At 34.8% G+C, this 14239-nt stretch overlaps 1 protein-coding gene across 1 annotated transcript in view; it reads left to right on the forward strand.

The window, feature by feature from the left end:
* Positions 1 to 14239, forward strand: part of LOC126964440 (uncharacterized) — a 45871-nt gene that overhangs the window by 19003 nt on the left and 12629 nt on the right. The window contains exon 2 of the mRNA XM_050807545.1: positions 12316 to 12415. Within this exon, the coding sequence (XP_050663502.1) occupies positions 12316 to 12415 (100 nt within the window). The remainder of the gene's footprint in view (positions 1 to 12315; positions 12416 to 14239) is intronic.

Raw genomic sequence — 14239 nt, forward strand, 5'->3', positions numbered from 1 at the left:
TTTTGGCTTGATCTAAAGGATCTACTTTACAGTTGATAACCTGCTCAACCCCAATATTTGCATATTAGGAAATTGACTTGAGATGTCGCTCTTATAACTTCCTTAATACAATTTCGTTTACAAAACTAACAAAATAATGACATGTTAAATAGTATTGGTGTATAAAATAAATATTCGTACAATTTTTATCTAGATTGAATGATAAACATGGCTCCAACTGTAAAAGCTACAGGTAGTTTGGTGATTTTTGTTCGCACTGTCTATAAAAAATAGAAATGTAAAGAAAAAATAATTTTCGTCTCATATTGTGTAGATATCTAATTAGTTTTTGTAAAAAGTTTATTTAAACCATCGAGAAATTATTTCAGTTATGCCCTATTTTTGCGATTTTTTGGGATAGCTTAAACAAACAAGAGTTTCTTGCGCCGCTTCTTATCTCTCAGAGTGCCATTTGGTTTCGAAGCAGTGGTAGTATCTAGTATATTAGAAATGACATATCAATACGTAAATATATTTTCAATTTTGTGAAAATAAATGCCTTTTATATCTTTTAAACATTCAAGTGATCTTTATAATTCGTATGTTCGTTAAAAGTTGCTGAAATTAATATCATTCATTCCAAAATTCCGTGTGTATATTCTACTTGCGAGTAGAAATTAAATATGAATAAATATCAATGTTATGACTTTAGATTAAGGATTGGTCTCCGTTGCGCTTCAACTAGATACCGCCGGCGTAGTGACAAAGTGCGGTAACTACGCCCATGTGGGCGTACCCGAGCCAGTGTCGAACAATGTGTGACGTTGATGTGCCACATGTTCTGTTTAACTTTGCTAATAAATGAAACTAAAATGCCGGGTTTGCATCGTAAAACTTTGTAAAAATAATACTACAAGAAATAAGAAAGAGACTAGGACGATGAGGCAGTCTATTTTGAATGGGTGGTAGTTTTTGACGTTCAATAAGTGATTTTGAATTCTATTTTGAATAAAAATATCTGAATTTGAATTTGATGATGATCTTTTCGGGTTTTCATGGTAATTAAATTAATAAACAAAATGGTTTAAGTTTGTTTATTTATGATACTGAAAATCATTCTCTGGATTGTATAGAGTATTATTAAGAGACGCAACATGGTTTTGTTAAGTCGATATTATCTACATTCAAGACAAGTTTGAGCACAAAAAAGAGAAAATTCTGCCTATTATTTGCGCTTCAAGTGATAAATACTCCACGCAGAACATTCTCGAATAGCATGCATAAGGAAAGGTGTAAATAAAACGATGTGTGCTTAAGACAGAAGTGAAAACTTGCAATGCTAGGTTACTGATATGAAATACAATTATATAATATATTATAATATTATATTGTCAGTATTGTCAACCAACGACACAATCAATTAACGCATCAAATGTCACTGACATAGCCCAGATGGTTGCGAAACTGAAGTGGGAGTGGGCAGGGCACATAGCTCGAAGGACACGCCCGTTGGGGTAGTCCTCGAACGGAGACCAAATACTGGAAGACGTAGTGTGGTTTAGGCCCCCTATAAGATGGATCGACGATCTGGTCAAGATGGCTGCAATACGTTGGATGAGGGCTCCGCAGAATCGATCGTCGTGGAGATCTTTGGGGAAGTCCTTTGCCCACCAGTGGACGTCTTCCGGTTGAAATGAAGATGGTGATATAATTATGATTATGTAACTATTGTAAATTTTGCTAGGACTGGTCATGCTCCATTCGTCGACGACTTTACCTGAACATGCGTTTCGTACCATTCTTTTTAACCGACTTCAATAAAGGAGGAGGTTCTCAATTCATCGGTATTTTTTTATGTTTGTTACTTCAAAACTTTCGACTGGGTGAACCAATTTTGATAATTCTTTTTTTATTTGAAAGCTAGTGCTTCCCATGTGTCCAATTATAATATAGTCTAGATCTAACAGTGGCATCCATGAGAGAACCATAAAAGTCCTAAATTTGCTATACATACGTATACGTGAGATGTGCTTGAGTCGTGAGGAGGCGAGAGGCGAGAGCGGGTCGCGGCGGAAGGACGCCAATCCCAAAAATAACAATAATCGTTACAAGAATTAGATTAATTAATTAAATTGTATAAAAATACGCAATTATTTTTATACTTTTTAGTGCATATTATATCTATTGTTTTGGAATTGTGTTTTGAAGGGAATTTTTGGGGTTGATTTTGCATAAAATTAGTAACGGGCAGTTAGTATCAAATATTTGTATGCCAGGGGCAAGTTACTATCAAATTATAAAAATAATTCTTAGTGATACTCACTGCTCTCATACCTCTATTATTGTTATGATTGGGAGAAGAGGGAATTTAAATAAAAATGTTCTACAAAAATTATACAATGAGTTAAATAGTTTAAAAATAGAAAATCTTATAATATTCACACTGCCATTCATACAGGATTTGCCACAGGAAAACAAAGCAAGAGACAATTTGAATAATATGTTAACCCTATTGTCTCATTCAAATTATGTGACATATAATGGTAATTTATTATGTAGTAACATACACATAATTGATATTAATAATATAATTAATCATAAATGTAAAATGTTGACATTTGATAGGTTACACCTATCAAATTTTTATAAAAGACAGATAGCTAAATCGCTATCCTTTTATTTATTTTATAACTCAGCCAATTATTTGGCAACCCGGTCCCCTGCTTCTATTGAGCAGGTTAGTAAGTCGATTAGCACTGCTTCTATTGAGCAGTGTAATAGCTTGTTGGACTCTGCTCCTATTGAGCAAAGTAATTATTTGATTAACACTGCTTCTATTGAGCAGTCTTATAGTTTAGTTTCTGGTTTGGAATATGTTCCAAATTATTTAAACTAGTCAATAAGACAATAGGGGACTCCTCTAGCAATATAAATACACAATGTACAAGTAATAGTAAACATAATAATTGTAAAGTTATAAACCTGATGCACCAAAATATGCAAGGATTGTTAGGTAAAGAACTGGAACTGGAGTTACTAATGAACCATGAAAATATTGATATCTTATGTCTTACTGAACACTGGCTTAGAAAATATGAGCTCATTTTTAACTCCAGTGGTCATCGGGTGGCAAGTGTGTTTAGCAGAGAAAAGGCAACACGTGGCGGCTCTCTTATACTTATAAGTAAATTATTTAAATTCAAAGACCGTAAAGCTATTGTGGGCCTCTCTGTTGAACGTACCATTGAAATAGCCTGTGCAGAGCTTGAGTGTGCCATTGTTGTAAGTATATACAGACCCCCCGATGCATTATATGAGTTATTTGAGAGTGTATTGGAGGAGGTTCTATCAAAATTATCAGAATCTAAGAAATATATTATGATTTGTGGTGACTTTAATATTAACTTATTAGAAAAATCCACCACAAGTATTACATTCAAATCTTTGTTTAAATCAAATAATTTATCAAATATTTTCTTAGAACCTACTAGAGTAACCAGCACCTCTAAAAGCTGTATTGATAATATTTTTACTAATTATAAACCTATTTCTCAATCAATAATTAGTAAACTGAGCTCAGACCACTTTGGTCAATTAGCCTCTTTTAATATTGCAGGGAACAAATGTACTTCAACTAAAAAGTTTATGTTTGTTCCGGTAAACAATAGGCGAATGGAGAAATATAGAGGCAATGTTTCAGAAAAACTCTTAAACTTGTATTTGAATTATAACAGTACTCCATATGAGATGTATGGTAAGTTATTTAAAATAATTAAAACAGAGTTTGCTTCTATATTTACTTCAAAGACAATCAACTCGGGTGGTCTCTTGTCATTTAACAACTGGGCAAAAGCTGGTATTCATAGACAACGGTTATATGAGCTATATAGTGAGAGATCATCATGTAATCATGATGCATCTTTCCTTGTATATGTGAAAAATTATTCAAAATTATTTAAGAAAGTATGTTCTATTACTAAGTCAATGCATATTAGAGAAATAATTAAAAATGCTTCAAATAAAATAAAAATGACTTGGAAAGTTATTAACTGGGAATCTGAAAGAGCGAAAGACTGCAAGTTTGAATATAATCTAATAATAAACAATACAAAAATCCACTCTGAGCAGGAAGTAGCTTCTGCTTTTGAGAAATTTTTTTCTGGCATTCCAGTTTCCATCTCAAGCACCCTTGTCTCCTCCACCAGTGTTGCCGAGTCACTTCTTTTGGAAAATGTTAAGAAATGTAAACAAAATTTCAAATTCAGTGTTGTTAGCCCGGCAGAAATAATTAAAACTTTCAGATCCTTAGAAATGAAAAAAACTGCTGATATATGGGGCATATCTGTAAAAATAATAAGTTCTGTTATTGACATCATAGCACCATATCTAGCACTAGTTTTTAATAGCTGTATTGAACATGGCGTGTTTCCTGACCTTCTGAAGTATAGTAAAATTACACCAATATTTAAATCGGGACTCACTTCTGACCCGAATAACTATCGCCCTGTTTCGGTGTTGCCGACCCTTAGTAAAATTTTTGAAAAAATTATTTTAAGCCAAATGCTTACTCACTTTAACACTTATAAGTTACTTCATATAAAACAATTTGGCTTTACTAGGGGACGCTCGAATACGGATGCAGGTGTTGAACTCATCAGGAATATTTTTGAGGCCTGGGAGGAATCACAGAATGCACTTGGTATCTTCTGTGATTTATCTAAGGCTTTTGATTGTGTTCAACATTCAACGCTGGTCAGGAAGCTATGCCACTATGGTATAAGATGATCTGCACTCGATCTTCTGATCTCATATTTAAATAATAGGATTCAGAGGGTCGAGGTGAATGGCAGGAGATCTCCTGGGACTCCTCTCGGTATGGGGGTACCACAAGGGTCTATTCTTGGAGCTTTCCTCTTCCTAATTTATATAAATGATCTACCTTACCTTGTAGAAAAAAAACACAAGGTGGTATTGTTTGCGGATGACACTTCACTTATATTCAAAGTGAAACGAAGCCAAGTTTTATATGACGAAGTAAACAATGCTCTATCTGACATCGTGTACTGGTTTAGCGCCAATAACTTATTGTTAAATAATCATAAAACCAAATATATTAAATTCACCGCGCCAAATGTCAAAAATGTAGATGCTAATATTTTATTAAATGGAGAGGTGGTAAAACCAGTGGAATCTGCTATATTTCTTGGCATTACTCTTGATTCCAAATTGCAGTGGGGACCCCATATTGAAGGATTGGCGAATAGGCTTAGTTCTGCAGCATATGCGGTTAAGAAAATCAGACGGTTAACTGACATAGATACGGCGAGATTAGTATACTTTAGTTATTTTCATAGTATTATGTCCTATGGTATATTGTTATGGGGCAGTGCGGCCGATATTAATACTATCTTTGTGCTGCAGAAGAGGGCTATTCGCGCGATTTATAACATGGTCCTAAAGAATCATTAAGAGAAAAATTTAAAGAAATAAACATTTTGACTGTTGCTTCTCAATACATTTTTGATAATGTTTTGTATGTTCATAAGCACATTGAGGAATTTTCTAGAAACTGTGACATTCATAATGTTAACACGAGGAACAAACATAAACTTGTTATGCCTACTACTCGGTTGGGTCGAGTTAGTAAGTCTCTTGTTATGCTTCTACAATATGATCCCAGAAAATGTACAAAACAAATGTGTTACGAAATTTAAAAGAATTGTCAAAAAACGTTTGTGTGGGAAAGGTTATTATAGCATAAACGATTTTCTTAATGACACCACGGACTGGGATTAAAGCGAACACCCTCAGGCTCTTTAATTATTAATGTTTATTGTACAATATTACATTGTAATCCATATTTTATATAAAAAAAAAGCCCGCTGAGTTTCTTGCGCCCATTTTTCTCAGGTCTGAGGCAGTCTCTTTTGAATGGGTGGTAGATTTTGACATTCAATAAGTGATTATAAATCCTATTTTGAATAATAATATTTGAATTTGAATTTGAAGTCGTTTGTTTTTTTATAATTATTTTTTTTTACACTGTAGTTTATTTAAAATTTGCAGTTCCGTCAAAATAAAGTACATACAATGTAGAAATCTCATGCATATTTACTATACCCGCTCAACTACTTTAAGGATGTATTTTCAAAAAAACTTTTCCAATCAAATCAAAATCACTTTATGTATTTAGGTCATACAATGTTATGAATGTCAAAAGTTTCATTTTCTTATTAATCTTATTGCCACTTTGTAAAAGGTTGAACTTTAATGAGAAGAAGCGGAAAGAAACTCATCGCCACTCTCTTAAATCAACATTTACACTTTCATCGTTTTACAAATCATTTCAATTAAAATATAATAATATGTAAAGTGATGCAACAAAAATACTCAAACGTCAATTATTCAATGGCTTACACGAGTAAGTAAAAACAGTAAATGTAATTTAATACAAAACAAAAGTTACTGAGTAGAGAATTGACAGTAGCTGCATCATCCACACACACCGTAAATAAATAAAGTATTTTGCGAGCATTTTATTTGCGATATTACAAAAATATAATGACTTTAATTTAAGCTATTGCCTTCTAATAATTTGTCTATGTTTAAAAGTGATAACCCATTGCCATTATGTAGATTTGCAACAGCGACATCTCAAGTCAATTTCCTAATATGCACATATTTTTGGTTCAGCAGGTTATCAACTGTAAAGTAGATCCTGTAGATGAAGCTACAACCTAAGAGTTGGACAAAGCATACAGAATTTATCAACTATATGTCACTTGAACGGTTGGCTAAGTTGGAAGACCGCTCGCACGGAGCGCAAGAGGTCCGCGGGTTTGAGTCCCGCATCGTTCATAAATTTTGTTTTCAAATTTTATTTGTCTATTGCCTTCTGCTGTTTCTGCCTGCAAGAATTGTTATTTATACGATATTTATATATTACTAGTGGACCCGACAGACGTTGTCCTGTACACACGTCTTAAATTTGAAATATCGGTCCAGCCGTTAGGAGGAGTTCACCAACATACACATGAGCAGGAGAATTATATATATTATATGGACGGAATGGAGAATCTAAACCTCAATCTCAAATTCACTGGTACACACAAAAAAATCATCAAAATCGGTCCAGCCATTTAGGAGGTAGTTCAATTGTGAATCTAAACTATTCTCGAATCCACCTGAAGACACACAGAAAGTTTCATTAAAATCGGTCCAGCCGTTTAGGAGGAGTTCAGTTACAACAAACGCACAAAATAAAAATATTATATTATCCCCCCTATTCATAATAGTCTGTTAACTTTAAGCATTGCTAATTCTCACTCTGTCTTCTTCTATTGACCTAAGTCAGAATGAGAAAAAACACTCCTAAGCGGCTGTTTAAAGTTAGCGGACCATTATGAATAAGGGGGTAAGATAATAAATAACTTTATTCAATTCAAATTCTCTTGTGAGTACGGTTGTCACATCAATACAATACAACTCTTTCCCAGAAACGGTAGTACAATATAATATGTGCATTATACGCTTGATAACAGTATCATAACATTAGAGCCCCCACTCGTTGACAACATACCGGTTCATATTACATAAGCATAGCATATTGCCTGTCTCATAATGATTATATTACTCAGCTTAAATCATGTTTTGCATAGCAATGACCAAATTATCTGCATGCAATAATAACACACAGGATGTAATTATATATCCGATAAGAATAGGGTTGTCGACTGTATTATACAGGGTCTGTCGTAAATAATGGATAACCCGATAAGTGGAGGTAACCCCGATGTCAGGCTACAATATAATCTAGTTTTTACGTCAGTTTTACCAAGAGTGTAAAAATTATGCATACTTTTAGATTTTTTCAAAATTTTTGCTCCTTTGATCATTCAATCGGTTGCCATTTCTTTAAAATTATGTATTTTTGTGTATTTTTTTTTGGCATCGTACTCCTAAAGACTTGTTTTATTAAATTTAATTGCATTTATAGCCGTTGTTATCGTAAAATATTATTAAAACTAACATTTTAAGTAATTTTTTTCCGTTTTTTTGTAATAACTTGTAGTTTTGACCCTTGATTGTGAAAAAAAAAGTATGGTGCTATAGCTGCCCATTATCTTAAAAACATGGCTAGTATGTGTAGATTCTAAAAAGGTATGATAGTGGGTACCTTAGCAAATAATATACATACTAGCTGACCCAGCAAACGTTGTATTGCCGATATTAAAATCGCGATACAAAAGTAACTGTTGATCGTAGATGGGTGAAAATTTTAAGTTGTATGTATTTTTTAATGCTGACTCATTTGAATTTGAAATTTGAAGTGTACAGTATTACTTTGTAAATATAATTTTTGATGAAAAAAAAGACCTGAATTTATTGCGCCCATTCTTCTCAGGTCTGAGGCATTCTTTTTGGAATGGGTAGTAGTTTCTGACTTTCAATAAGTGATGTAACAACCTATTTTGAATAAAAATATTTTAATTTGAACATCTATCGAACAATGATGTTGTGAGGAGGACTGAAAAAGGAATGCTTAAATGGTTTGGAGACGTGGAGCGAATGAGTGAAGAAAGAATGACGCATCAAATATATAAGGCAAGTGTGTGTGGGCAAGTCGGTCGCGGGAGACCTCGTAGAACATTCGTCGATCAAATTGGGGACGTTTTGAGATAAGGAGAGGTCGGAAGCACCCGCAACTGGCGAGTATGTATGAAAAGAGTAATGAATGTAGAGGAAGCGCGTGAGGTCTGTAATGATAGAAATGGCATTCTATTGTCTCTGCCTACCCCGACGGGAACAAGGCGTGAGTATGTGTGTGTGTGTATCTATCGACAGGGTTTCGGGATATTCGGAATGTTCCAATGAATCATTTGACCTGATTTTTGTGGGAAAATCCAAGCATAACATTACACGCTACAAATCGATACAGCACGGTCATCAACCAACTTTCTTGCACGTACAACCATGCTTCAAAATGAAGTTTCTTGCGCGGTGATCCAGATCTTTATGATTTTCAAAATAGTGCTTATTGGTTCGTCAAATAGTTTTAAATACGAGTATACGTGTCACCTATAACTAGCTCATATTAAATCAAATCAAATCGAATCAAAATCACTTTATTCATGTAGGGCACGGAAATGACACTTATGAATGTCAAACAAATTTTTTTTTCTTTTTGAATCTACTGCTACTTCGTAAAGGGTTGAGCTAGTGAGAAGAAGTAGCAAGAACGTATGTAATAAGGAAAGTATTAGTCTTTTACTACACCAGAGAGGAATATCACCGACCTGTACAGATGTGTTCGCGTATTTTTTCAATGTCCATAATTTCTGCAATATTTCCTCGTCACACTCACACAAATAAACACCGAAATCATTGAAATAATTCTTCATAAAAACAAAATCCTATTTAATGCTCATGTTAATAAATTCCGGTCGGAGTGCAGTAGCGGGAACTGCTCGTAACATAACGTTGTTATCACAGGATAAAAGCTTCCTTTGTTTGTGTACATTTGATAACATTTATTTAGGTTGTACCAGTAATGCTACCGCTCATAGTCAAAATAATTTATTAAAGTTATATATATTCTTCTCAAAATATTGTTATTTATTATTCAAACAAAACAAATCTTATAACTATATTTACAATACTACGACTACATAAAATTAAAACTATCATTACGTGGCGCAAAGCGTACCAAGAATACTGGCAGCATTACCGCGTTAGATAGCTAGGCTGATCCGTTGACCGAAATAGCTGCCAGCGCTTGGGTTTCCAGTAGCCTTATTGAGGCGCGAAGATAGTATTTTGAACATTCTCCGCGCCTCTGTGCCCCACGGGCCAAGTGTCTCGACACCAAACGGAACAAAGATGTACTGTAGACTCACTGAGGCCAACATATTTGCGACGCTTGCTGTCTTCGGCAGTCGAAGCAGCAGCCCCAGCACCAACTGACGTAACTATGTAACGACTCAAATATGTAGTCCCGGATTAACCATGTAGTAAAAGTAGTATATCTTACGGGCCCCGCGCGAAAGGGGCCCCGCATATTTAAACCATCTCTCCCTAACTCATCTCTGCTTGAGCGTAATTTTTTAATGAAACTTATTAAGATGTGGTTTATTAAATTTACTTGAAGTCACAAAAACGTGAATCTTTTACAACTAAGACAATCTACGTCAGACACTCGGTAACAAACTATTTCCAATAAAGACCAAGGGCTCTCTGAAAAAAATTTGCTACGGGCCCCACGTTTGCTTAACCCGGCACTGCAAATATGTCTCTCAAAAATCTCATTTATGTAATGACCATCTGAGTAAAAATTTAAATTTAGTTTAGGATAAAACGTGCAGAGTGATTTGACATAAGTTTGAAATAGTAATTACAATATGGCGACGAGGTTTAATCCGGCTAAGTTTGAAAGCGAACAGTTGCTCAAAATGTAGTGGATTTCCGCTATCTCCGTTTTTAACAAGGTTATAGCCGTCATCTGTCAATCTATCAATTACTGCACGTTTCATACAATCGCTTTTTTCTTAGAGTTTCGTTAGGCTGAATCATGATAAAAAGTTAAAAATTAACACTGACAGTTGCATCTACATATTTATACAGTTCTGGAAAAGAAATACTCGATTTACTTAAGTAAGTTAAAATTTTCGAACATAATTTTAACTTACTTAAGTAATATAATAAATGTGAATGTAAGTTTGATTGTTCCGCTTCTATGCCGGTGATACTGAATCAATTTTAATGAAATTTGGTACAGCGATGGACTAGACTCTGTGAAAGGACATAGGCTACATTTTATCCCAGAAACATCCATGGTTCCCGGATTGATGAAAAATTTTAATTCACGTCGATGAGCTATAACTATTCCAACAGTAGTTTAAGGTTGCCATAGCTTCTTCCTCGAAATAAGATTCATAGTATAATATGTTGGGAATGGGAGCGAAAACGGGAACCGGAACTGGACCAGGACCTGAGATAATCTTCAATTCCAAACTTGCTTATTATTTTTAAAAACCCTTTATCTATGCGGACGAAGTTGCGGGCATCTGCTTGTGATATTATATAAATATTTTTGATTCCTTCTTTAAAATAAACCAACGCTTTGTTACTATTGAAACATGTCAAATCTTGGTTTATTTTCAAATTTGAAACGGCTTGATAGTAAATTATTTAGCAACGCAACTATTTGTACGCAAGTGATAAAATAATTATTTTTGAAACTATAGCTATAAATTTTTTAAGTGATATTTTTCAAAAATGCATAAGAATCCAGGAGAATTCAAACAATCAAAAAGTGACGCCCTAGGTCGGTGAGAATTACACGTAAAAATATGACTGCTTATTTTTTATAATTATCTATGGCGTTCGTAATCCAAAATGGATATTTTAACATTATATAATTTATTCAACGTTTTTATTGTTTTCAATATATTGTGATTTGAGCTATCGAACGAAGATGTAATTATTATTATTATTATTATGATTTGGGGATTCCAATGCACTTAAATCCTAGGATCTATTGTGCCTTCTTCTTGCGCTAGCGTGCCTGCTCTCAAACATAAAACTTAAGGAGGAGAATCAAGGCTAGGATACGTGTTACTGTGCCAAGATTTAAATTATATCCTCGAGTCCTATTACTTTTAGAAGGCGTAGGATCCTCAGAGGGCAGGTCCTCTGTTTTGAATGAAGGTGTTTTAAGACACCCCAGCCTGATTCTGGCAGTGGCTTCGCATTCCAGAAGGGGGTCTTCAGTGGCTTTGCAGCAGAATCTGCACAGGTTTGATTCAGTTCGTTCTGGTTAGGTGCCCATTCAGCTTGCAATAGCCGGATAGGAACCCCGTGAGGGCTCGCAGTTGTGTCCTGTCCAAGCCTATGCATTTTTTGGCACGCTTACGTTGATAGTTGCCTAGGAGCAGCTTAGCTTGCCGGTAACTAGGACCAGTAGCTGGCTGCCTCCAGCAATTCACCGGCTCCACAAAAGGGTTCAGGGCTATTAAGGGCGACGAGGCACCATCCTTAGGTAGCTGGTCAGCTTTGAAGCAACGAAGATGCAATATACTATACATTTTTCTTATTACGAAATTGAATGGTTTAAACGAGCCCAAATATGCGGAACATACATATATACAGGTACATCGTTGATAGATATTTACGCAGCTTGGTAATTTTCATAAGTATAATTCAAAAACATAATTCTTTATTATTATTTTAAGGGTTTTCCATAGTGCAATTTTTAATCTACTAAGATCAATTGTTCGTGGTCTGTGTAGAACTAATTAGACACACGAATTATGCTTAAATACATTTATTTATTTTCAGAGAGAAAATATGCAGTTCTGTGGAGATACCGATACTATCAAGGTGTTGCTTCTGTTTCCCGCTAAGGAAAGGACTTATTACATTCGCATATGTTAACTTAGTAAGTATTGGTGCAATTAGTGTAAAGGCATTTGTTAGCAAATTTTAACTGTGATCTAAACACGGCGAACACCAGATCTTTTAACACAGTACGTAATAGAACGGCGTACGGCGTGGCACTCAATAGTTGTGTCTTTCCAAGATTGCTTAGCGGCTGTGTAAATAGTGTGTATGTGTGCGTGCGTCGATTCGGGCGCTCTAATATGAAGTTAAAGTACTGTTTTATTACTGTATTGTCCTTTTAATGATGATGATAATATGCAAAACGATTCAATTTCAAATAAACGATATGCCCAACTGGTCGAACTACACAGTTCATATAATTTTATAGTTTTTACTGTCAATCTACGTTCAATCTTCCTCTCTGCTTGACTAGAGGCTTCAATATGACTACCATTACTACATGACTAACGGGTAAACGATGAATCCTGAGGATATATTTTTTTTATGAAAATAAGGGACGAGCAGGACGTTCAGCTGATGGAAATTGATACGCATTGTCCATTACAATGCAGTGCCACTCAGGATTCTTGAAAAACCCAAATAATCTGAGCGGCACTACAACTGTGCTCGTCACCTTCAGACATAAGATGTCAAGTCTCATATGCCCAGTAATTTCACTACGGCGCCCTTCAGAACGAAACACATTACTGCTTCACTGTAGAAATAGGCGCCGTTGTGGTACCTATAAACTAGCCGGCCTCCTGTGTAAAGGAGCCTCCCACTGGTAAGATATTTAATTATGTAGAAGTATTAAAAGTACTTATATTGAATAACATACAAGTCCTTAGGCTTATGTGCAGCTGATTATGCAACGTTTTCTAACTGTTCTCTAACTATGATATTTTGTTGATAGGTGATCACCATCACCCAGTATTAACTATACAGTGTATTGTTTTTAAGTGGGACAGTATGTGAACTGTCTGAATACTGACTCACTTTTACACGAATTAACTTACCCCAAACTAGGCATGGCCTGTATGTACTATGGGTACAAGACAACGATATATTTAATACAATAAACATTCATGACTTGGAAACAAACTTCCACATTCATCATAATATAACTGTTTGCAGCTACCGGGATTCGAATCCGGGACCTCTAGCTCAGTGGGCAGGGTCACTAAGCACTGGGTTATATGGTTCATATAATAAGATTTATTATTGTAAATATAGCTAAAAGTATTGTTTTGTTTTCAATAATTAATATCACCAATGCGTAAAATCACCAATTGGATTAAGGGTTACGTGCATAGACGATGTATTATTATGAAAATTAAAAAAAAAATGAAAAAATATTTATTTCTGTAACAAAAATGGTACAAACATAATAGTGGATGTGACCTTCTATTAAGTGACAAACACCTGTACCAGAAGGCCACGCTCTTCCATATCAATTAAAATTAACAGTACCAAAAACTAGGGATCACAAATTAGGTCTAAAAATATAAAAACAAATATTATACAAACAGGATGTCTGAGTGTGTGTGTGTGTGTGTGTGTGTATGTGTATGTATGTGTGTGTATGAGCATGTGTGCATGTGTGTGGTGTATTTCATTGTTACTTTTCGTAATATAATTATCGTTACATTCTTTTATTGTGACCGTTTAAAGAGTGAAGTATGGTCGCCTAGTAGAATATGTTATGTTTTTAAAGTGATAACCCTCACTTCTGGGATTAATACACAAAAAAAAATTGAAAACAAAATTTTATGAACGATGCGGGACTCGAACCGACGACCTCTGACGATCCGTGCCAGTGCTCTGCCAACTGAGCTAAACGTTCGAGTAACGAATCGTCATAAAATCCTAACAATTCTTTAGA

The sequence above is a fragment of the Leptidea sinapis genome, chromosome 5, assembly GCF_905404315.1.
Source record: "Leptidea sinapis chromosome 5, ilLepSina1.1, whole genome shotgun sequence".
NCBI classification, from domain to species: Eukaryota; Metazoa; Arthropoda; class Insecta; order Lepidoptera; family Pieridae; genus Leptidea; species Leptidea sinapis.